General features: G+C 29.9%; 1 protein-coding gene across 4 annotated transcripts in view; it reads left to right on the top strand.

Moving 5' to 3' along the window:
* Positions 1 to 22,063, top strand: part of LOC107440147 (protein singed) — a 42,231-nt gene extending 20,168 nt beyond the window's left edge. For all 4 annotated transcript variants that reach the window (XM_016052983.4, XM_016052982.5, XM_043043365.3 and 1 more), the window contains exons 2-6: positions 673 to 1,115; positions 2,712 to 3,108; positions 16,764 to 16,920; positions 19,256 to 19,554; positions 20,619 to 22,063. In XM_016052983.4, coding sequence (XP_015908469.1) covers positions 681 to 1,115; positions 2,712 to 3,108; positions 16,764 to 16,920; positions 19,256 to 19,554; positions 20,619 to 20,824 — 1,494 coding nt within the window. In that variant the 5' untranslated portion in view covers positions 673 to 680 and the 3' untranslated portion in view covers positions 20,825 to 22,063. The remainder of the gene's footprint in view (positions 1 to 672; positions 1,116 to 2,711; positions 3,109 to 16,763; positions 16,921 to 19,255; positions 19,555 to 20,618) is intronic.
* The last annotated feature ends 4,194 nt before the right edge of the window (positions 22,064 to 26,257 follow it).

Here is a 26,257-nt window from a genome sequence, read left to right as displayed (position 1 = left end):
TCACCAGTATCATTCATTCACACCATACGTGAATTATTTTAATTTCCGAAATCACCAATGTTGGCGCACTTTAGATATCGTCAGTTACATACAATTGAGTACGAGTTGGCGTCAGTTTGTCCTCTATGCTGCTGTACATCTGCAGATATAAAAGTTAGCGTCAAAATATGTTTGCATATTTTTAGTTGTGCATTAAGGTTAATTACATTTTATATCAATGTAAAATGTACTAAATGATTTTATAATGTATAATTCAATTAGCTTCTGTTCTGTTAATCTTAGTTTGAACTCATCTTGGTATTTTCTCAGTGAAGTGCGTCTGTTTCATTTAGAAGATGATTTCATCTTAAGAATTAGTGTGCGTATGGAACTATGTAACGTTGGAACTAAATGTTGTTCGTAAAAATAACTTTATTGATTCTTATGTGTGTCATATCTTACTATTATAATTTTTAATGTAACTAAGTAACTAAAATGGCGGCATCTTCTTTGCACCAAATAGTGTAAAAAGACATTCCTGGCGTTTTACACATCACCAGTACATGGTATAATAATAAAACTTCAAGAACCAAGAGTTATTCGTGGCATTACTTTTGTATTGCCACCATTTTTGGTGCTATTTTAAAATTCAACACTTAAATTTTTTTTACAGTATAGGTTTTTGTTTTTCAGATACTACAATGTCCATATCAAATGGTACCACGGGGGATAGCAATGGTCTGAAATGGACTGTCGGTCTACTGAACAGCCGGTACAAGTACCTCACAGCTGAAACGTTCGGCTGTAAAGTGAACGCAAATGGGGTTGCTTTAAAAAAGAAACAGCTCTGGAGTCTCGAACCCTACACTGGCGAATCAGAAGACGAGGCTGTGTGCCTGAAAAGCCATTTGAAAAAGTACCTAGCTGTAGATCAGTTCGGTAACGTTACGTGTGATTCTGAAGAACTGACGCAATATGCCAAGTTCAGGGTGGTGGTCAATGAGGATGGACGATGGGCACTGATCAACATAACGAGGGGATATTTTCTGGGTGCCAGCGACGATAAACTTATTTGTTCTGCAAAAGCTCCTGGAGAAAATGAACTGTGGACTGTCCATTTAGCGGCTAGACCTCAGGTAAGACAATTTTATATATTTGATTAGTAGTTTTAGTTGTGTGGGGCTGTCCATATATTTCGTTATAGTTTCCCTTTCTCCATTATGATATCAAATGTTATCATTTCACTTTTTTCACGGACCCCTATTTTTCTTTAAAGGCTCCTTAACTTGTTTACATTCTTTACGTAATAAATATCCTACTTATTCTAATGAGGTTCCCTCATATTTTTTTCTCTGTTAGAACACTGTTTTGCGTGTAAAAATTTCACGAGGATTTCACTTACGTAAATAATGTAATTATTACAAAGATGAGATGATAGAAATATTGAAATATGAAAAAATGGATAAATAAAAATGGACAACCGAAGCTGACGTCTTCAGGGGGTACCAGCTCCGGAAGTCATAAAAGCAAAACCTTTTCTATCGAGAGAGCACGACAAAAAGTCCAAAATAAGGTTTTTCCAAAGTCCAAGAAAAAAAATATAATACATAATATACAATATAAAATACATAAAACAAATACAGAAGAATAAAAACAAGACAAATACGTAAGAATAGTATGTATGCAAAAGTTTACTTGAAACAAAAATCCAATAACTAGATAACACAACTGACTGCGAGTCATAACTAAATTGAAATGAGATGATTTTTTTTAGGTCAAAATTCTGCTTTCATTTTTCAATTTAATAAAAAAAAATCCACTTTTCGAAAAAACATCTTTACGCTTTTTTTTCCTTCCGAGGTGAACGCAATTTAAAATTACATATCACGATTCGTAATCACACCATTTAAAATCATACATCGCGATTCGTATTCACACGATTTAAAATTACACATCGTGATCTGTATTCACGCGATTTTAAGTTATACCCCATGATTAATATTCACAGAATTAAATAGAAAGTCGATATTTTTTTCATTAAAGCGTTAATATTCTTTGATTATATGCTATAGCTGACCGTGGGAGGTTTTCGTGGTATTTCTCTCCATGTAACAGAACGTAACGTAAATGCAGATTAGATCCATCGAAAAACGTAGCCTTCTACTAAGAAACTAGCCTCCACAAAGACTAATTTGCTAAATTTTTGATCCAGCAGTTGCCTTATCGTCTGCTTTATGCTCAAAATTATAAGGCTATGGAGATGAATGTAGATAAAGGTAAACAGAAAAATGGATCGGCTTTTCGGTGTCGATTATGAAATTAAGTACAGTAGAGAACCGATTATCCGGAACGATAGGGACCATCGCTATTCCGGATAACTTATTTTTCCGGTTTTCTGAATCGCTACAAAAAGCCGTTTTTTTATCGTTAAACCCAACTAAAAAAAATATATATATTTGGAAATTATCTTAAAAAGAAGAAAAAACGATGAAGTAATACACTAATGATTATTTCTAAACTGATGGTAAGGTAAGCATCTTTCAAAAAAGAAAGAAAATTCCTAAAATCTTATGAAGAAAAAAACATCTTTTTAAAAAAATCGCGGGAAAATGTATCGAATTTCGTTCCGATTTTTTGGTTTTCCGGTTTTCTGATTTCCGGATAACGGGTTTTGTACTGTATAAGTTTTGAAGACTTACATTTCTTATTCCCTTCTTCAATTTTGTTTTTAGGTGAATCTCCGTTCTATCGGACGTCGTCGATATGCCAGACTCTCGACCGAACAGGACGAAATCCAGGTTGATGCCAACACGCCATGGGGTGAAGATGCCCTCTTCACACTGGAATTCCGAGAGGGAAGGTATGCCATACATGCCTGCAACGGACATTATCTAAAAGCTGACGGGAAACTTACCGAGCAGTGTGAATGTCTGTTTGGATTAGAGTTCCACGGTGGTTATTTGGCACTCAGAGATCCTCAGGGTCGTTACGTCAGCCCGATCGGAAGTAAAGCTGTGCTGAGGACCCGATCGTCGACGGTTACCAAAGATGAGTTGTTTTCGCTAGAAGATTCCGTTCCACAAGCTGCCTTTGCTGGTTTCAATGGCAAACATGTGTCGGTAAAACAAGGTAAGCACTATTCTTTCGATGAAGTTGAATTTCATCTTCAATATTAAATTGGGATTGATTTTCTGGGTGTATACTTTCTGGCCACCCGCTGGTCAGGGAGAGCCTGGAATTGATCATGGGGTTTTATTTTAACTCTTAAAAGTCAGGGGATAGTCAGAGAAAGTTGCATTTTTTTTCCATCATAAGGCTGGAAAATTCTTACAACCATAACCTGGAAAATAACTATCCTTAGAATTGTCAATAACTGTAACCAGTTATTGAGATTCGATTTAAATAATTCTAACATCAATTGCAATTATTTGTTGTAAAAATTCCAAATTTTAGGGAAATTTTTTCCATTTTTCCTTCCTCATTTGCTCACAAAATTTAATATGGTGCGTTGCGTTTTTAAAAAGTGCTGAAAGGTGCTTACTTACCTCTTTCGTTTTTTAAAAGCCCTTAAAGGTGCTTTTTTCATTGGGTGTTTTTAAAAAGTGCTTAATTTTCCCTTCTCGAAAAAAATTTTTTTCTTCTTCTTTACCAGGTCGATTTTCGCCACATATGGAAAAGTTTACTTTTCACATTGTTCTATTCAAAGTTTTCACAATTCATTCAATCACTATCTATTTCGGCGTACCGACGATCCATAGCGTATGAAAGCTCCAATCATTTTACATGTATGATGACTGAAATACTTGCAAGTCCGCATGTGAATATAGTGAGCTGGGTTCGGTGAGATTCTTGCACTCTCACGTGCAGCTCTGCTGCGTTTTGCAAGATAATCTCAATTTCAGGCTTCATTTTCCACCCTCTGATATCGAACCGAAAAAATCTTGATAATTTTTATAATGCTAATATAATCAAGAATAGAGTTTTTTTTGTCAGAACCTAGTTATTTTATCATGATCATGTAAATTCTTTGAAAATTATTTTGCATTTTGTTAATGTATATAGCGCTTAAAAATAATTTTTGAGTGCTTAAAAAAGTGCTTATTTTTTGTTGAGAGATTTGGCTACGTACCCTGAATATTTGACATTACAAATAAAAAAAAAAATCAAAGTTTTGCTATAAAGTTTTGTATGGTATCGCTAAAATATGGCCTAGATTTACATTGAATTTTTACTGAAATACCTGGAAAAGTCAGGGGATTTTTTTTTTTTTTTTTGCAATAAGTCGGAGATCTGGGTGCTATTCAACGACGGCGGGAACTGAAACAAGTTAACCAAAATGAATGGTTTATCATGTATCTTTTAAGCTACCACGAGCAGGTTTTGGGCAAAAATATGGGCACCCTTCTATACCAACTCTATGTAAACAATCTTTCCTTTAGTAGCAAATGTTTTTGGAAAATTTTACATGGCAAAACGGTTGGCACAAATTGAAAGATCATGCTAGAGTCCCCTTAACTCCAGGCTAATCGAGGGAATCCCTTTCCTCCAGGCTAACCGTTTTGCGGTTTTCCTCTCCACGTAACGCAAATGTGGGTTAGTTCCACCAAAAAAGTCTCAAAATTGGGCCGGCTGTTCAACAACGGTTGTAAAATTAAATATTTCATGCCATTTTCTGTAGTTGTAAGATACACATAAAGCTTAATTTTTTTGTAAGTGAAACACGGTTTCGTTACTTAAACTTAGGATCTATTTCCATGTAGTCTTGTGTAACACAAGTTTCTCTCTAAGGGTGGGTTTACAGTAAATTAAGTGTTTAATCGTATTGCGAGCTCTGCGTAAACACTTTCAGATAGATAAATTAAAATCTAAGATAATTTGCACCAATCAATAATCCCACTGTACATATTCATTATACAACTTTCTGAACGCTGCAGCTGCTGCAAGCTCAAATATCATCTTGATATCAAAAATTAATATCCTGGCCCCACCGCTATCACAGAATATTCTGATATCACAGAATATTCTTAGATGTTAAAAGCAGTAATAAGGGCATTAATACGAAAAGTAAGTAAATTAATAATACGTAACAAATAATAAGTAATGGTCATTAGTAATAACCCCCCTCCTAATTGTGTTTAAAATAAATATTTGATTTAAACAAAATGCATACATAAACAAAACGCATATGTCGAGTTTACTATAAAATGCAAGTTTAATTCGATATGCTGCATATTCCTGGTTTTTAATTTCTTCGCGAAGATTAAATATTCTTGAATTACAATAATTATTATAAAGATTATTAATGACGTTCAAAAATACTACAGTTTTAAAATAAGTTTTCGTTTCAAATTTGTTGAAGCAGAGAAAAGATTACTTCAGTTCATATCTGACACGATCTGCAAGTAAATTTCAAGGTGAAGCAAACGATTTTACTCTCATTACAATATTTGAATCAGGATATTGATAGATTATTGCTAAAATTAAAAAACCGTGACGTCTTTTGACAGGTAGGAAAGGATTTATAACAGCTCTGAAATACTTTAAGTAAATAAATGTCGTCTGCCACTTTTTATGATCCTCAATAATCTCCGTTTTTTCTTTTTCATTTGTACCTCTTATCAGAGAAGATCTTAATATCCTGTTCGCGAAATGGATCGTTTTCTTTAATCCTTTCATAGCCTGGCAACGGGAGTTTAACGAGAACAGAATGAGCCATGCGCAAAACTGACATTCTAATTTTTGCATATTATTTTGGCATATAAAGAATTTTTCTCACGTTTAATTTATGTCCTTTCTATTCAAAATGGTGAAATTAAAGTTCCACAATTTTCTTCCTTTTTCCGCACCTTTTTTTCGTTTACATTTGAATTGAGTAAAAAGAAAAATAAAAAAATGTGATATGAAAACGCTAGTCTTAAACCTTAAATGTATGTAGTATTATCTATGCATTTTATTGGAATTATATGTAAAACAAATTCTAAACGCAACACAGATATGTATGTTTGAAGAAAAAAAATTTCTTATAAGTTTACAAACCATAAATCTATGTTATTAGTCTTAGAAAAAAAAAGTTTTATATAGAAATTTAAAAATGAAATTATTTATATATCTTAATCTTTTTATGTAATTTTCATAAGTCAGAATCAGTTTTAATTGGGTATAATATAGCCTACGTCACAGGTTGTGTTGTTCCTACTAAATTTAACCCATGAACGGCATTTTCTGCGAGCTTAACTTCAAGCCACAAATAAACAAACGAAGTGTTCGATCGTTTAAATAGCTGCTCGCCAGATTTTATTGCATTATAAAGAAAAGTTATTGAAACTAAATACAAATAAATAAACAACAACAACTAAAACAAATAACAACAACTACTAATAACAATAACTAAATAAACAACAACTAAATTCCATTCGTTTAGCATTGCGTCATATGTTGTTCCTACTAAATCGAAGTAGTTGTGTTTTTTCATATTATACCCAATTCCAAGAGTACTTGCAATTCTAGGAGATCGCGAATGCCCACACATGTGACCTATGACGTCACCGCCAGCTGATCATTTATAAGTAAAATGGCACGTTTTGAGCTAAGTTTCTTCACTTAAGTTAGAATGTTAATTAACGAGAAGTTAATTAAATACAGCCCCGTATCGCACATCGAATTTTTTGAAATATAATTCTTTAGTGTATACGTCTTTTACTTAGATTAGATTTATTATTTGTTTATGTATTTTATTGTTAACCTTGGTATACGTGGCAACTTCGATGCTTAATTAATTCTACATGTACTCGTGCTTGTCTTTGTGTTAAGTAAGAAATATATAGTGAAAGAATTGAAATCGTTGTCAGAGAATATAGAATTTGTCACTGAAGAGAATTTAAACTTGACGAGCTTGGCTTACTCGAAATAGAATGAAAAACCAGTTGTTAACGTAAACAAATGCCACGTTTCAACAACCAATCAGGATCGAGATAGCTACACTGCGTCACTTGCAGATATTTCATTCTGAAGATATATATGTATATATGCTTCTGAAGAATTTTTTTAATGGGTTTCTATGTTTACTCTGTTAGTTTTTAGAGTTAAAAAATAAATTATATTAGTTTTAGAATGTTTAAAAACTTGAAAATGAAATTATTTATAACTTTTATCCTATTAAGAAATTTTACTATTAATAATATTTCTAATTTCTAATACCAATTCTAAACTCTACACGTTTGTTTTAAAAAAAAAATTACAGATTTATAAACTAACTAGGAGGCTTCGCCCCCTGTTCGCTGGCGCTCGCCAACCCCCGCAACTGCTTTCGCAGTTCATTTCGGATTGCTCATTGATACGTTCTTAACGTCTAGCTTTTGTATAATTTTTTGAACACTGAAGTTCCGAAAACTTTTCACTGTAGAAAATTCTAAACCTGTGCATTTCAATATTAATTTGAAATTGCAAACAGTTCACATATTTTTCTTAATCACACTATTCTAAATTTCAGTTGTTGAAAAAAGTAACTGTTGTAAGTTTTGTTTTAAAGTCTTTCACACCAGAGGGCTAAAACCATGTGTTGTAAAACAATATGAAATAGTACTGAACGCCGGATGTAAAGCATCGGCTTCGATGAAGATAATTTTGTGAGAATTTTTTTGTTAATTCGGTGAGAATTCACCCGATTAGACATATGATGCTCACTACGTGCTCTTGCGCGCCGAAGCCTATCAATTAAAACGTATTAGCATTTTATGTAATATAGATTAGCCATATGATGCTCACTACGTGCTCTTGCGCGCCGAAGCCTATCAATTAAAAAATGAAAACAGTTGCCAACGCGGGAAAAGAAATATCGGTTTTATTAATACATACGTATTAGCGTTTTATGTAATATAGATTCTTACAGTTATAATAGATTTATAAAAAGAATAAATCCCTTCACTTTAAATGTTACATTTTTATAGAAATTCGGGAATGAAAATATTTTTATCTTAAGCTTTACTAAGTAATTTTTTCTCTCCAATTTATTTTAAAAACAAGAATTAAAACCTTTTTATTACTAATAATTTTTCTCTTTATTAAACAGTGCGTTTTTAGACGTCTTTCCCATTGAAATAGAAAGTATTACATGTCATTTGTAAACTACCTTATAGTAGACGCTCGAATTCTACAATCCGTGACTAACATAAAACTTTTCTTGTTCTTTCGAATTTAACCCCATTTCATACGCCTCTCGACTAAGTAAATCCCTCGCGTTTTATACACCATCTGGCATATGCTCATAAACATTATACAACTGTTACCCTGTCATGTTGAAGTGAATATTGTCTCCCTGCTTCTCAACCATTAAAGAGGTTGAAGGTGGAACCAGAAGCGTTTTACCAGACTACATTTGAACTGCAATGAACTTCTAAATCGTAATCCAAATTTTATGATACATTGATATTTTGCTTCTTGATGTTTCAAATGTAACTTTATGAATTCCAGGGCCTCGTTATTCAAAAAATCATTTATCCTATTGTGCTTATTTTGAAACAGAAACCAATTAGGAAAAATAAAGATCGTTTTAATTTTTTTAACAATATTTTTAATGTTCTTTTTTTTAAAATATGTATGAAAAAATGGCGCGCATAAAATCATTTTCTCAGAGGAAATTTAAGATGACGATATTTTCGGTTAATAAGCTATGGCTTACAAAAAATGTTACGGAATCTTGCCTAACCGATTGTGTTATGTGCCTTATTTAAACTTTAAACTTGTTCTTTAATTATGTAACCATAAAAATTGGTTTGCAAGTTGAGATAATTATGGCAGGAATTTCCCTATTAGTTGAAGAAAATCAATCGTGTATCATATTTTATAATAGTATTAAAAGGAAAACGGCACTAAAAAATTTAAAAAGAAAAATTTAAAAAAAAAAAAATTCTTAATATATGTGACAGTAAAGAAAATTTTTCATGACAGATATTCATTCTTGATTCAATAAATAAATGTTCTTAAATAAAAACATACTTTTTTAAATCGAATAAAAACTATAAATGCAATAAAAAAATTTAATTAATAACAGAAAATACAGAGTGTACCACAACATGAAGTGTATTGTCTACAACTGAAAACACATGACAGCGAATAATATAATTTTTAGATTCCTTGCAAAAAATTAAGTAAAAAGTAGACAAATTAGGAATCGCAGATTAATATGTAAGCTTGAAAAAGAAAATACTGGTATTAAAGTCTTTCGAATCACTATTGAGAAAGGCAGAATGAAAAATATCAAAACCAGTGTGATTGCCTTATAAAACTGGGAAGTGTTTCTAACAATCGTCTTTTAAGTCATTTCTCTTTCGTACGGCAATCAAACAAGTTTTGATGTTTTCATCCTGCCTCAATTAGTGTTGATTCGTCAGAGTTCGATTGTGTTTCTGTTTTTTCTTATCTTCATTATTAATTTGGTACCTCTAATGAGTGTACTGTTTTTACTTAATTTTTGGCAAGAATTCTAAGAAATATATACTAAGGGCTGTGTTTACGGAACACCCTGTATGTTAAATTTCGTATGTATTGAAAAACATACAACTAGCTTTATATTGATGCCTATATCGTGGAACTCAGCCTAAGAAACTTTATTTTAGCAACAACTTACATATAGTTTACGTGTGACGTAGTATAACCGATTTTAACTCTCGTCCTATTTATTTTATTTATTAATTTTTGTTTATTTTTCCTCAAAAATATACAAGCTGTTGCAGTTTTGAATAAATCGTATAAAAAATTGAATTACTGTTTTCAGTTCACACCAAGGCCCCATAAATCTTATCTGGTTATTCAGAATTTCTTTTTTTTATATTTTAGGAAATGTTAATAATATCAAAATAGTTCTTATTTAATATTTGAGCTGAAAAGAATCTTCTTTTGAGAAAAAAAAAAATGCTGAAAAAGTTTATTGTAGGTTTCCAGAAATAAATAAAAGTAGTGGAACTATCTGTGAAGGAAACATAGGACGTTCTGCTCGATTTCCCTGTATCCTGTATACAGGCATTTCCTTTCATTTCAGCAACATTTTCTTGCCATTTTATTCAGGAAATCATTTTCGCCATCTACCCCAGTTCTTTGAAAACTGCTTTTGCGGTTTTCTCTTTCAACAATTGAGTTTCTCGGAGTAATGCGATTTGGGATGAAAGGAATAATTTAAAATTAACAAAGAACTTATTTTTAGTTTAAAAAGTGAATGTTTACAAACTTATTCACTAAGATTTGTAAAATAATTCTACTTTATTTCATTTCCCAATTTTTTCTAGGAATCCAAAAATAATTTAAAAGTAGAAATTTTATATTTAAAAAAAAGCAACATAGAGTTAAATTTAGCGTATAAAATCTTTATCCTAAGGATATTAGTTTTTTTTTACTTTTTATATGTTTCTTATTTTAATATGAATATGACATTTTAATGTTTAAAAAATTTTTTCTAAGGAATATCTATTTAATTAAAAATTGTTTTTTAATAATAATTTAGGGATTTAATTAATTAAGGTACCAAAACTAAACTTTTGGAATGTAAATTGTTTAAGAGAAAATCTTTCACATAAAAAAAAATTTACCTTGTAGTTTTTTTTTTTCTTTTTAAAAATTTAGGGGTTTATTTAAAATACTTAAACTTTATAACTTAATTATAACAAACTTATTATATATAAAGTATTTTGTCGTCAGGACAATACTGTCTGCAAAAAATGCTTCATTCCGAGAAAAGTGACTTGACAACTTTTCTCCTTTTTTTTCTAATGCGAACGATAAAATTTCGCTAAATAACTCTTCTTATGCTAACACTAAAATAGAATTTAAAAAAGTCTGATAAAACGTTTTTTTTTTTCTTTTTAAATTTTATTCTTAAATTTGTAGCTTAGCATAAAAATCTCAATTTTTTTGTCACTTATGTTGTTTTTTCAATTGCACAGCAGTTTAAAACATCATATTTTTATAAAAGCGTCAAAAGTAGATATATATACGTAATAATTAAAAAATAAAGTGGTAGTCACAAATTATTTATGTAGGATAAAGGGGGTGAAGTGAGGGTTTCTCAAAAATAAAGAAGACGTGTTAAACTTAATAAAAATATATATTAACAATAATAGGCAAGTAAGCTACAATTTCTGCTGGCGTCCTTCTCGAGCCAGTCATTCCAACTACATGGTGTAACTGTAAAGGAAGAGTAAATGTAGAAGTAAGTGTCCTTGATGTCACGTGATAGAGATGGTTGCTTCGTGGATCGGATTGGATCTGTATTCCACACGGCCGTCCTGCTCTTCACCGACCGCGGTGACCACTTTCTCACCAATAGACATGTTTGTTCCAAGGACATTTTCTGAAATTACACAAGAAAAAAAAGAACAGTACAAAAGCAAATATTTCAAAACAATTGGCTATAAGAAACAAAAAAAAAATATTAGTTTTTTTTTTTTCAGTCCATATGGTTCCTCAATTTCCCCAGATCTTCATATGGTCTGCAGCAGTAGAAGTCATATTAGGACCATCGTGAGTTCCAAGTTTTCTGACATTGTATCTATCGTTGTTGTTCACCTTAGTAACTTCATAAGGTCCGTAGAATTTTGGTCTCAACTTGAGTCCTGTACCGAACTGCGTTCGTTGAATGGCAACGACGTCACCTTTCTCATACTTGTGAGCTTTCTTCCGCTTTTTGTCATATGTTCGCTTGTTTTCCTCTTGAATCTTGTAAATGTTGACTTTAGCGTTGTCACGAATTTCTTGTCTGTTACACATAATGGTGTTTTCATGTTCTTCCTTCAATATTTCCAAAAGCTTGTCATCTTGTTTTTGTTTCATTTTAATGCCAGTGAGCAGTTCGAATGGCGAGTATTTGGTACTTCTAGATGTAGTAGAGTTTAATGTTCTTTGTACTAATGGTACGTATTTATACCATTTCTGTGGATCGTTTATGGATAGTTTTGCTAAAATGGGAATGAGTGTCTCGTGAATCCTTTCAATCATTCCGTTTCCTCGTGGGATTCCAGTTGTGATGGTAAGATGAGTAATGTCTTCATTTGCACAATAGTCGCTAAATTCTTTAGAAGTAAACGCGGCACCTTTATCGCTAATCAGTCTTTTAGGATTTCCAAAATTTGTTTGTTGTTGGTTTAATTTCTGAATGGCATCGAATGATGATGTAGATTTTACAGGATAGAGCCATACGTATTTTGTGAATGCATCTACCACAGAAAAAATATGGTTGTAGTTTTTATTGGTGGATGGCATTGGACCGATAAAGTCAATGTGATATGTGTCTAATGGAGTTTCACCTTTTGGAATTGGATTTAATAAACCCTCAGCTTTTCCCTTTTTCCTGTTTACTAAAATACACTTAACACAACTTTTAATTACATTTTCTACGCACTGTCTGATGTTTGGGAAAAAATATTTATCTCTAACAAGATTTTCTGTTTTGTTTACCCCATAATGACCTAATTCATGAGCATTTTTTACAATTTCTATTTGCATGGTCTTAGGGACCACTAATAAATCTCTATCGTTAACAATTTTGTAAAGAATATCATTTTTCACAAAGTAATTATCATTTTTACCACAGTTAATTAATTCCTTAATTGTTGATATAAATTCGTCATCTTTTTGGGCTGTTGAAATTTTAGGTGTTATTTCAGGGGTTTCAATAATCATTATTGGATAACGGCTTAAGGCATCAACGTGACGCATGTGTGTCCCTGAGCGATGAATTATTTCGTATTCAAATTCTTCTAGAAATAATGCCCAACGAGCAATTTTAGGAGTAATTTCCTTTTTCTCCATTGTTTTTTGGAATGCCGAACAATCGGTAACAATTTTGAATTTTTGTCCTAATAAATAAATGCGAAATTTCTGTAAAGCTGTTATGATAGCTAAGACCTCTAACTCGTAACTGGAATATTTTTCTTCCTGTACTGAGGTTTTCCGACTCATGTAATGAACTGGGTGGAGTTTTCCATCATCGCCCTCTTGCAATAGGATTGCTCCGTAACCAAGTTTAGATGCATCTGTATGCAATTCAGTTCTAGCACCCTGTCTAAACAATTTGAGAACTGGGTTTGTTGATAATTTTTCTTTCAATTTTTGAAAAGCGATTTTTTGTTCTGGTCCAAAAATAAAATTAGTGTCTTTACGCAATAAGTCGCTTAATGGTTTTGCAATATGTGCATATCCTTGAATAAATTTACGGAAATAACTTGTAAGGCCTAAGAAACTCTGAATTTGCTTGATATTCTTAGGTTCAGGGAAATTTGTAACTGCTTTCGTTTTTTCCATTGAAGGTGTAATAGTTCCGTTTTCGATTATGTGTCCCAAAAAATTAACTTTAGTTTTTAGAAATTGACATTTTTCGAAATTTATCTCCAAGCCATATTCTGACGCTATCTTAAAGATTTTTGTTAAACGCTCTAGACCTTCAATTTCATCCTTCGCTATTACGTCTATATCGTCCATGTATATTACCATAATGCCTTCATTAATAAGATCTCTGAATATGTGATTAATGAATCGTTGAAATTCGGCTGGGCTATTAGCTAAACCGAAAGGCACTTTGGTAAATTCATACTGACCATTGGTGGTGACAAATGATGTGTATTTTTGACTATCTTCATTTATTTGTAAGTGAAAAAATGCGTTTTTAAGATCTAGTAGAGAATGAATTTTTGCCTCGCTTATACTATCTAAAATATCATCTAAGACAGGAAGGGGGAATCTATCCTTAATTGTCTTTTTGTTTAACTTACGATAATCCACGCAAAGTCGCATAGTACCATTTTTCTTCTTACACAAAACAATAGGGGAAGCAAAATCTGAATTACTAGGTTTAATAATACCTTTTGATAACCATTCCTTTATTTGGGAATCAACTATTTGTTTTTCAACATATGGTAATCGACGAGGTTTACAATAAATAGGAGTGTCGTCTGTTAAGATTATTTTCATTTCTAAATTACTTGTTTTCACTTTCTGAGGCTTATAGTTTTGAATAAGATTAAATACACCCTGTTTAACATGCTCATTTTTGATATGATTTAAATGCGAAGTATTTATATCATTTATATTCAATTGAAAACAATTAAAAATATCATCATGAAATTCAAATAAAAAGTTGTTATCATCATGCAAAGTGTCACATAATAAAGAATTATCAAAAGACAAGGAATCATTTAAACACAGATCGTTTTTCTTGTTCAAAAGTAAACATTGAGATTGAGAATTTTCCTTTTGCAATAAATCTCCTGCATAAGCATTTTGATCATTTATTTTTTTATTCGAAGTGTTCGAAGTTGTTTTGAATTTAACATCTGGCGAATCTGAAATTTGACACTCGAAAAGAAGAGCCTTTACTTGAGGGATAATGACGCAATTCATACAAAGTTTATCGGTTACTGCGAACGGGATGCATAATTCACGTTTAATGATGTTTTGACTTGGGAGTGAAATTGTAAGAGAATAAGTTTTCGCTTTAATTATCTCTCCGAAGCAACTTTTTAATTCAATTGAACTTTCTGGGATACGATCTTTTAAATTTACATATTTGCTATTTATAACACAAATGCGTGAACCCGAATCTACTAAACAATTAATTTTTCGTTCATTAACGTTTAATTCAATAAATTCCAAATTATTTACACATTGTTCGTTGATAGAGTTTTTACTTTCGATTTGATTAATCTGATTTGCATTAATTTGTGAAGGATTAGTTTGGTTTTGAGTTTCTTTAAACTTCATATTGCAATTTTTTGCGAAATGTGAATTCGCACCGCAAATGTAGCAGTTTCTAGTGTCTGGCAATTTATCTGTTCGTTTAAAAGTGTTTGCCCTATATTTTTCTTGATGAGTGTTTTTAGGAGAATAAAAAGTGCTCCTATATCGATGTTGATTTTCTGTGTGGTTGAATGTTGACTGTTGTTCATTTTGCGATTTTCTTTTTGCCGTATAGTAAATATCGCATTCTTGTGCTAATTCGAGAGGCTTGAACCAACCATTAGCCTGTCTTACGCCAATATGGGCGGATGTGTCTCTGTCTAGTGTTTCATATATTTTATCCGAAATGATTAAGTCACATAATGTTTTAAAGTCATTTACTTCTCTCAGGCGTAAATAATACTCAAAAGTTGAACGAATTCGTGTTGCAAATTGAATGTGTGATTCATCAAAATTTTTTCTTTGGTGGCGAAAATTAAATAGACACTGTTGAGGGGTTATTTGGTTTTCCCTTAAGATTAATGATTTAAGTTTTTCGTAATTTTTTAATTCCTCTTCTTCCACGTATAAAAGCGCTTTGTTTGCTTTTTCTTGCAAAATTGCTATAAGGATTTCGGATTTAAGTTCATCTTTTACGTTTTTGGTTTTGAATGCTCGCTCCAAAGAATTAAAGAATAAGCTAAGATTTTCAGGATTTCTCGGAACAGTTACTGTTAAGGTTCGTATACTTTTAATAAGTGATTCTAAATCTTGATGCGGATTATTTAAATCAGAACTGCTGTTTACACTCATATTTTGCTCATTTTGACTAAGTGATTGAAGTTGAATTTCTTTTTCTATTCTAGCTAATTTTACTTTTTCTAGTTCTAAATTAAGTTGTTGCATTTTTAATTCTTCGTCAGCTATTAATTTCCTTGCGTTTATAATTTCGTCTAATAGTTCCTTTACTGTGTTCGGGTCTTTTTTATATTCGTCTGAATTTTCAATTATAGTTTTTAGTTCGGTTACTGTAGCGTTAGAAGGAGTGGGAATATTTAGTTCTTGGGTTAATGTTATTAGATCTGTTTTTGTTGATTTGTACATTTTGAAGTTCACAAAAAGAAGAAAAAAAAATAAAGAGTCACCTACTTCAAAGGTTTCTTTGCAGATAAAATTTTTGGTATCCGGTAACACTGGCGTAACTCACAATTCAGGCATGAACTCTGTATCAGTTGACGATAGGCGGTAGTTTCAGTAGTTTCAAGCAGCTTCGATGGTGATTCTAGTACTTTCCAGCAACTTCGATGACGATTCTAGTTGTTTCCGGCAATTTCCACAGCAAATCTAGTTGTTTCCAGGAACTTCACAGCGTTTCTAGCAGTTGTAGTTTCTTATTCAAGTCAACCCTGCGCGGCACTTGAAAATGGATTCGTTGTCACAGTTTTTAGTCCACAGTTTTTATTTTCGAAGTTTAGTTACGCAATGCTCAGATTTTTTTTTTTTGTAAGGAAGTAATTTTTAGTGATTATCGTCCTACGCGACGTAATCGACGTTGTAGAATGGATTAATTTTGGCCCTGCTCGGCTCAAATAGTTTATAATAGCTCAACCTTGACTCGTTGGCTATAATCGTTGAAAAATGAAAAGTTATTGCACAAATCGCAATTCACATTCCCGTGGACGAGCCCCCATTTGTAGGATAAAGGGGGTGAAGTGAGGGTTTCTCAAAAATAAAGAAGACGTGTTAAACTTAATAAAAATATATATTAACAATAATAGGCAAGTAAGCTACAATTTCTGCTGGCGTCCTTCTCGAGCCAGTCATTCCAACTACATGGTGTAACTGTAAAGGAAGAGTAAATGTAGAAGTAAGTGTCCTTGATGTCACGTGATAGAGATGGTTGCTTCGTGGATCGGATTGGATCTGTATTCCACATTTATTTTTTCCTAAAGTAGCAGACTTGAATGTTGTCAGATGACGACTATTCACAACAATTGAAAATTTATTTAAGGTTGTAAATTTATTAATTTAAAGCGTACTTAAAATGTATATAGCAAGATTTCAGAAATAATTCTTTTTTGTAGGAGTGGACGTGACAGCCAATCAAGATGAAATCTCAGACCACGAAACATTCCAACTGGAGTACAATGAAAAGACAAAAACTTGGCATATTCGAACAATGCAAGACAAATATTGGTCTCTGGATAGCAGTGGTGGTATACAAGCCAATGCCTCTAAAGGGTAATATTATTTATTACAATTAATGTTATGCAAAATAATTCCAAAGTATTTTCCAATTATTTTATATTTATTTTAATGGTGGGATTCAAACCTTTTTAAAAACCAATATCAAGTGCGCTTAGAAAAGATCGACTCCACGTATTTTTACAATATAATAAGTTAATGGCTTAAGCCTTGATCTATTAAATGTGGAAATTGGTACAAAATTGATATTCCACACAACAATCGTCCTCAGAGTGTAGAAAACATTTTAGTGGTTTTTGCACTTTGTGCATAAAGGGTTAATGATAAATCCCCACAGGGCCATTATTATTATTATTATTTTTTAAGTCTTGATTTTATAGCACCATCATTTTATCTACTAATTCATATTTTGTTAATACAATTTACAATTGGTGTTATGTAGCCGATTCTGACTTTTGTTTTAATAAAATCTATTTTTAAACTTATGGACATTTTTGGAGAAATTAAAGAACATTTTTATGAATTTTTTTCTTTGCTTACTGTTAATATATTTTAAAAGCAATCTTAGTATGAAGCATTGTTGATTTTTCCAATTATAATTTTTCTGCCTTTTGTTTTAATAAAATCTATTTTTAAACTTATGGACATTTTTGGAGAAATTAAAGAACATTTTTATGAATTTTTTTCTTTGCTTACTGTTAATATATTTTAAAAGCAATCTTAGTATGAAGCATTGTTGATTTTTCCAATTATAATTTTTTTTAATTTATTTAAATAAGTTATTGTAATTTACAAAATTTTGTTCCTCAATGTATTTAATGTCAATTTCTTTCAAATAAATTTCTGGTAATGGGTATCAAATTTTACTAACCATTCTCAACTTATATCAAAATAACTTTTTTACAAATGACAAAATCTTTATAATCATTATTATATTTTTATTGGTCAATGGTGTGATAGCTCTTACGATATTTTAATTATCTAAAATGTGGCCTATTCATGATATTGGATATTATATGGGATTTTGGACATACACATACATTTGTCATCAGTACTGTTATCATTACATTGATACTATTAACATTTGTCAACAGTATGAATGTGTATTTGAAACTCATTCAATTAAGTGTTTGAGTAAAGTAATATTTTAAGTTTAACTTTGGTACAACAATATTTAACTTTAAAAATCATGGCCATACTAAAGTAAGGAAGACAAGGCAGATTAAAATTCCTTTCAAAGATTTAGTGTATTTTAAGTAATTGTTATAAAAAATTGCTTAGAAACTCCACATATGTAAGACAAAAAACTACCATTTTGATTAACGCCTCTTCAAAATATAAATGTAAGATGAGGAAGGGCCCACAAGAGATTTCATTCTCGGCGCCGTAAAACCTGTGTCCAGCCTTTTTAAAATAGTCAATCCTCCCCCCAAGAAAGTAAGTTGAGGACAGGCTTATTACTAACAGTAGCTAAGGTTAGCTCTTGTTAGTTATAAGTCAGTTCCTACAAGATGATGAACAAGATATTTGGTTAAGCAATTTTTACCTTCATATAGTTTTCTTTACTGCTGTGTTGGTTCATTTTTCTCATTTTTTATTTCAAATATTTTTCTGTTTCTGTTTTTTTAACCTCTGAGATTAAACCCTTGAAATGTCAGTGGAAACAGGATGTGAAAAAAAATTTTGACTTTAAAAAACATGACAAGACACTAATTATGTAATGTATAATAAACTTTACCTAAGGTTACAGTTTACTAATACCCTTAACGAATTATATGTGCTACTTTACTTAGAAAGATGTAATACATTTAGTTTATGCATAGAAAATGAAATACTTTATGTATACACATAGTACAAAAGTAGTACTCAGTGTTAAAATTGTAAATTAATTAGCTATGAAACTGGCTCTTGAATGTGTTTTTGAACATCATTTTTCATTAAAAAAAGTTTTTAATGGTTTCATGAAAGTAAATCATCTATTCTTTGAATTTATTTTCTTGATATAAATACCAACTAATAAGTTATTCTTCATTCTGAAGCTCATATGAAAGAATTTATCGAAAGAAGAAAAAAAAGTGCAGAGCATAGCAAAAATTTAAATTCATTAAAGATTTTGAAAAAACTGAAAGAGATAAAAATGTATAATTTACTGCATTCTGCATAGGTATTCCAAATATACCTTATAGTCACTAATTTCTGAAAAAGTGGGCAATGCTAAAATTAATAATTTTAAAATTAATTAGCTATCAAACTGGCTCTTGAATACACATTTAAACATCATTTTTCATTTAATAAAGTTTTTGATTGTTAAAAAATTATAAAATATGAAGAAAAAAATCCACTATTTTTCAACTTTTTCTTTGCTTGACAGGCCATCTAGTGCACATTTTACATTGGAGTGGTTGCCAGAGGGAAATTTTGCCTTTAAAGCAAACAATGGAAAATATGTAGCTGCTAAGAAAAGTGGCCACTTGTATGCCAACAGTGACAAAGTGGAAGATATGGAAAAGTTTTATTTCTATTTGATTAATCGCCAAACTCTAGTTCTGAAGTGTGAACAAGGCTTTGTGGGATATAAAAGTGCTGCCTCTCCCAAATTAGAATGTAATAAAGCTACATACGAAAGTATATTTATAGAAAGAGGTGAAAAAGGAATATGTTATTTCAAAGGTAATTATTTTTTCTCTGCTTATATGTAGTAACAAGATAATTGTCATAGTTATTTAGATATTTCAGAGTGTAAAAGAACACTCTCTTATAAAATCGATATTTTTTTAAAAAATTTAGCTTTGATTGAAATAATTACATATGAAACTAAATGCAGGATTATTATAACTTTGACAAGATATGAATGAGCCCTAACATATTGTTTGAGAGAATGGAATAAAGTTTTTTGTAAAGGTACACACTTAAAAATAGTATTAAAAATGATTGCCCGGATTTCGTGGTTGTGGCTAGTGACAAAATTTCAACTTAATGCTGGTAAAATATGGACGTGCACACTGGGAGCAAAGCAATCCAATGTTTTGTAGACTATGTCCAAAAAAAAATATTCACACTGAAGTAAATACTAATATGAAAATTCGTTTAATATCAATTAAAAAAGCATGAAAAGGGAACCATTATTTGTAAAGTGTCTTTTCTTCTTCGGCACTACAGCCTATGACAGGCCAAGTCCGTCCCAATAAGTTTTTGCCATCTTGATCTATTCTATGCCATGGCCTTCCAGTTAGTTATTCCTATTATCTTTAGGTCTTTTTCAACTGCGTCCAGCCACCTCGTCGGTGGACAACCCCTTTTTCTTGTACCTTCTGTTTTTTTTAAAGCTACTTTTTTGCGGGGTTTTGGTCTTCAGATCTATAAAAGTGTCCCAGCCATCGAATGCGATTGGCCTTAATAACATGAAGTAAAGTATCTTATATTTTTGATAAATTTGGCCAACTTTAGTTTAATAAGCATCCTGATTTAACAAGCAAATTGCCTCTATCCCTAACGCTCTCTCTATCAAATTTTTTCAGTGCTCAATATGAAACTATTCTGGTTATATTATTGCCATTTTCTAAAAGAAAATCTTGTTTAATATACTTTGTTGTTATTACATTTACCCCATTTCACACATTTTTCTCTAAAAAGCGTTTTGTATTTTAACGACTCAAATGTTCCTGCATATTTACCTTTTAACTACTTTTTATGTACTATATAGTGATAAAAACACTAACTTGTTATTTTTCCAGGAAACAATGGCAAATACTGGCACGCAAACAGCGACAACACCATATCAGTTGACTCTGAACATACCCAAGGATTCTACATCGAATTGAGGGAACCGTCTAAGCTGTGCATCAAGACGGAAGATGGAGACTACTTAGTTGCCGAAAAGAACGGTTTATTTAAAGTGGGTGGCCCTGATCCCAGTTCTGCAACTACATGGGAATATTAGTTTTTCTCCCAGAGAGAGGACAAAATAATGTCTTGCTCATTCAGTGTCTGTGTGTGTGTGTAGTGGCAATTTTCTTCCTTTCCCAAAGATGCATACACCAACATTTTGTATCCAAATGCCAATCAAATACTTATGCAATTTTATTTCAATTGCAAAGCATGGTGGTGTTTTATCAAATTTAGTTCCTTGCACCGTGCGTCTAACCCAAGTAGCACAGAACATTGTATAGAATATTGCTTATGGTGTTGAATTTGAACAGAAGTGCCAACTATTAAGATTCATCCATAATTACGATTTCGTCGTCGAGATTACGGCCTCGAGTTCGAGTAATAAAAATTACGGTTTTTGAGAATTTTTCGTTGTTTACTGCGAATATTTGAAAAGTAACTTACTTTTTTTTATTTAATATTAAATGCATGCATAATATTTGTAATTATTAATTTTTTTTATTTTTATTGTTATTAATTTTGTATTATTAATTTGAGTAATTCGTTTATTAATTGTAATTATTATTATATTTGTAGTTAAATTCATTGCACAATATAACCTACCAAGAATTGAGTAGCAAAAAAAAAAATTGGAATTATGCATGCATTTAATTTGTGTTGTAGCACCTTGAAATAGCGCTAATTTGAAGTTTGTTAATGTTGTATGCATTATTGTACTTCTGATTATGGCAATAATAGGTAATTTGGAAAGTTGGCACCTCTAAATTTTAACTGTCATGGTTCAATAATGAATGGATTTTGTGCTACTAGGGGAAGTTATTCGCTTGACAGTGAAGTGTCAAAATGCCTAATTTAGTATTCCTTTATTTATTTTTTTATATTGCTTTTTTGTTATTCATAACAATAACTTTTTCTAATTATATATATACATATATAAAGTAACAATAGGATTTTTCTCATTCCATTTTAAATACAATTCAATTTTGAATATTCTGTTTTATACATAATATCTGATCTCGCTGTTTGTATTTCCAATTTTTATATGTTTTTTACAATATGATTTTTTTTTAAGAAGTGTTTCAGTGTTTGTTATTTTCTACCTATCCAGCTACAAGTTTGTCAATTTGTACATGATTTGTAATGAAGTGAGATTTTATACCATTTTAAAAATAATAATCTAGTAGGTATGTGACAGAAGACTAGTTGTAACATTCAAATCTCCTGTCACATTTGGAATATAATTTCTGTCTTACAATTATGTAAAAAACAATAAAATCAATTTTAATAGGCTTATGTTGACATTTTCTGATATCAGCAACTTTGAGCTTTCAGGTAGAAAAAAAAATTGTAGATGGATTTTTTTTTTGTTATTATTCTTTAATAAATAAGTTAAATAACATTCTAAAATGTAACTCTTCTATAAAGCTGTAGATCCAGATAACTTAACGTTACTCGGTAAACACATAAATCAGCTGAAAACTAAAGAAATTGTCTCATTAACATGATTTAAATTGGGATTTATATAATTAAATTTTTTTTTTTTTTTTTAAATGGATTTATTCTGAAAATATTTTTTTAAAGTCTGATTTCATTAATATTGCAGGTTTTATCTAGAGAAATAATGAGGGTAGAATATATATAATTTATTTTTTGATGTTCAAAATTAATAATAAATTTTTTAAAAAAAACTAAACATGGATAAAAATTTTGTGAAACTTTTAAATTATAATAATTTTCCATTAGCTGTAAACAAAATAATTTTCTGTTTCATAACATATTTCAATTATACCCCTTTAGTTTTACGTTTATTAAGATTGAAGTACTTTTAAAACTTATTAAATAAATATTTTAAATCAATTATTGTAGAAAGATTTATATGCCAAGAGTAATTAAGAATATATTTTTTTTTAATGTTTTCTGAATCAAAATAATTTATTCTTCATTTGCTGTCTAACTGACGAATTGAGTCCGTCTTTACAAATTACAAAGGATTATAGCTTGAATAAAAGTAACTATGATTTTATTTACTCAGCAATTAATTTTTAATAATTGCATTAACTATTTTAATTAAAATTAAATATTTTCTAGTTGTGTTTTAAAATAATTTTGAGTATTTTATTTATTTTATCAGAACATTAAATAATAAATGTAAAAAATCAATAAAATCTGATTTAAATATTAAAAAAAATTCATATATAATATTAGACAATCCTATGCCTTTAATAAGTATGCGAAACATTGTTTTGAAAAATAGCTTTTAAAAGTTTATTTTTTCCTGCATGTAGTAATACTACATAACTTAAATCAATGGTACTCGGCAAATACATTCAACTTGGTGACTACTAACTAAAAACTTGCTTTTTTTTATATATTCCCTTTAATTATGTCAAACAAATTAGCATAGTTTATTAGAAATATTCATATATTTTTTTATAAAAATAAAAAGTGATAAAATTTAATATTTGCAATCTTTGTAGGTGGTTAAGTACAGTCAGAACCCGTTATCCGGAAAACCAAAAAACCGTAACGAAATTCGATAAATTTTCCCGCCATTTTTTTTTTTTACAAAATTTTTCCTTATAAGATTTTAGGATTTTTCTTTCTTTTTTGAAAGACATTCACCTTACCATCGTTTTGGAAATAATCATTAGTATATTACTTCATCGTTTTTTCTTCTTTTTAAGATTATCCCCCCCCCCCAAAAAAAAATTTTTTTAGTTGGGTTTAACAATAAAAAAACGGCTTTTTGTAGCGATTCAGAAAACCGGAAAAATCAGTTATCCGGAATAGCGATGGTCCCGATCGTTCCGGATAATCGGTTCCCTACTGTAGTAGGGTAACAACCCAATAATGCCAAACTGACTTATTTGAAAATTGCTTAGTTAGCTTGAGTTAAATTTAATAATGAAACTTTTATTTAAAGCATGCTATTGAACTTAAGTTATTTTGCAGTTTTCACATAATTTTCTTCAAAAAAAAAATAATAATAAATAAATAAAAAAAATTTTCAATAATATATATTTTAATATTTTTGGAAAACAGTGTTATGCTGCTCATTTGAGTCAATTCAAAGGTCTAAACTGATTCTTAACTTTCTTTTTAGATAGTTAAAAGTTTCTAGAATATAGAACACCTATATTAAGAACAGAAAATTTTATTAGTTTATATTTTTTAAATATCAATATCACAACAGCAATATTCACATTTATTACAAACACTCATATTTGTGCACATTTGTTCAATTAAAATTAATCTATAAAATAGTACACTATACAGAATTGCAGTTGAAATATCACCATCGAGGTCAGAGTTTTTAATTGGAAAAATAAAGCTACATACTCTTCTCCCAAATTGTATTGAAACATGGTTTTAAAAAAATCGTATTGCTTAAACCAGCAGAGTTAAAATATATTTGGCAATTCAAGGTATTTAATGTTGGCAAGATAAAAAACTAGTTCTGAGCGATATACCATTAGAAAAATCGATATATCGCGATATTTTTACGATATCACATTCCATATTTGTCATAGTCAGTGATTATCATTAATTGTTGCAGTCAGTAGTTGCTATATTATTTTTGTATTAGAATTTATCATTGTTAATCATGATCTCAGGGTAATTTCATTTCCTATAATAATCATGCATTTCATATTTATCGTTAAAAATGGTATTTGCAATACATAGTGAGAATTTTTTCACGATTTTTTTATATTGATGATAAAAAAATATCGATATTTAATAATATATCGTCCAGCTCTAAAATAAATTTATTGTTTTATGTGAGACTAAGTAAACCTATCCATGCTCGCCAACTTTTACTATTTTCACAAACCATATTTTTTTGTAGCAACCAATTTTATGCTTTGATATGTTACTCTGGGATTAAAAAACTTGCTTTAACCCTTCAACACAAAACCTTTAACCTTTACCACTTCAACACAAAAAATTTAAAAAAAATTTTTTTATAAGGACTTTGGAAATTTTCCCTCACATGTGTAAAAAGCCTGGAAAAAAAATTAGAAAATTACTAACAACTTCAATGCTTTTACTAAGAGAAATCTTAAACAAAAATCGTAAAAGTTGGGATCTGTGCATATCAAAAGTTCTGTTACTATCTAATAAAAGACAAAAGCAAATTGCATATTTAGACTTAAAACAAGAGTAGAGAGTTTAGCAAGAAATAGTAATAAAAGAAATATTGCCACATACTAAACACCAAATATTATAACAAACAATAAATCTATCCTAAGAAATTGAAGCAGTAAAATATATTTGTTAATAGAAAAACTTAATTTGATTCAAAAGTAAAGAAAAAGTCAATAGCAAACATCGATGACGAATAGTAGATCTTAAAAATAAAAAAAGCAATCGAAATTTGTTGATTTTTACCAGATTAAGTATTCTTCAAGCAAATTAAGTTTTTCCATTCACAAGAACAAACAACAAATGTGTTGTAAGCAACAACAAAATAAACAAATAGATTACAATTATAATCAAAAATATTTTAACTGAAGCTTCAAATATAAATATACGAACATAATTATTTCCACACCTTATGATAAATGACCCATGTATAAATGACAAAGCAAAATATCATATTCAAGAGTACATTTAATTTCAAATATAAGACAGAGACCAGCTCTGTTTAAACTTGAAAAATCGTATGCAAGATAAACAGAACACTATGTATAAAGAACTATAGTAAGGAAACGTGTTAATTCCCTAAAAAGCAATTAACATGTTTTGAGCACTGACACGTTTCTCTGCAGAACAAGATTTTCTAAGATTCAGAAGGAAAAAAAATTTTATAAAATAAAATCTATTGTAAAAAATTTAAACTAGTTTTTGTTGCATATTATTATCAGTTTGGATTTGTAAATGAAACTGAGCAATTGGTTAAACATAATTCTTTATGTTCTAATAGAACTTGCATGTTATATTTAAAAAAGAAAAAACTTAGTACAAGTAATTAAATGATATTTATAAGTAAATTTAAAATGAAATATAGGTTAAAATAGTTAATTTTAAAAGTTTAGCTGCAATTTACAACATTATTTGTTGCTAATAATCTATAGGGTAATAGAGACAAAAATTAAATAGAATTTTTATAATTAGTATAAATGGTTCATATTTTTAATTTCAAATTATACAAGAAATTATAAAAAGTATTTTTTATTTATTTTCATTCTCCTAAGTTTAAGTGAATATTAAAATTTCTATAAATTTTATTTATTTTGAGAAGAGATTCCAAACAAATAAAAAAATCAAGTAAATAATAATATACATAATATTTTCAAATAAAAATATCTTTTTAATGAGTTATCAAGAGCATAATAAAATAATTATTACTAGTTTTAAATTTAATAATTTTTTAATTTGAATCAATAATTTTTAAAGACATGGAATATGATAAAAATTATTTTTACAAAATAAGCAACTAAAATTTAAAATAATCTAAGCATAAAAATATTACTAATAATAAAAT

Source organism: Parasteatoda tepidariorum, chromosome 9, assembly GCF_982258835.1.
Source record: "Parasteatoda tepidariorum strain Cologne lab strain chromosome 9, Ptep-v5.0, whole genome shotgun sequence".
Taxonomy (NCBI): Eukaryota; Metazoa; Arthropoda; class Arachnida; order Araneae; family Theridiidae; genus Parasteatoda; species Parasteatoda tepidariorum.
The sequence above is the reverse complement of the archived record's forward strand: the minus strand, read 5'-3'. Positions and strand labels throughout refer to the sequence as shown.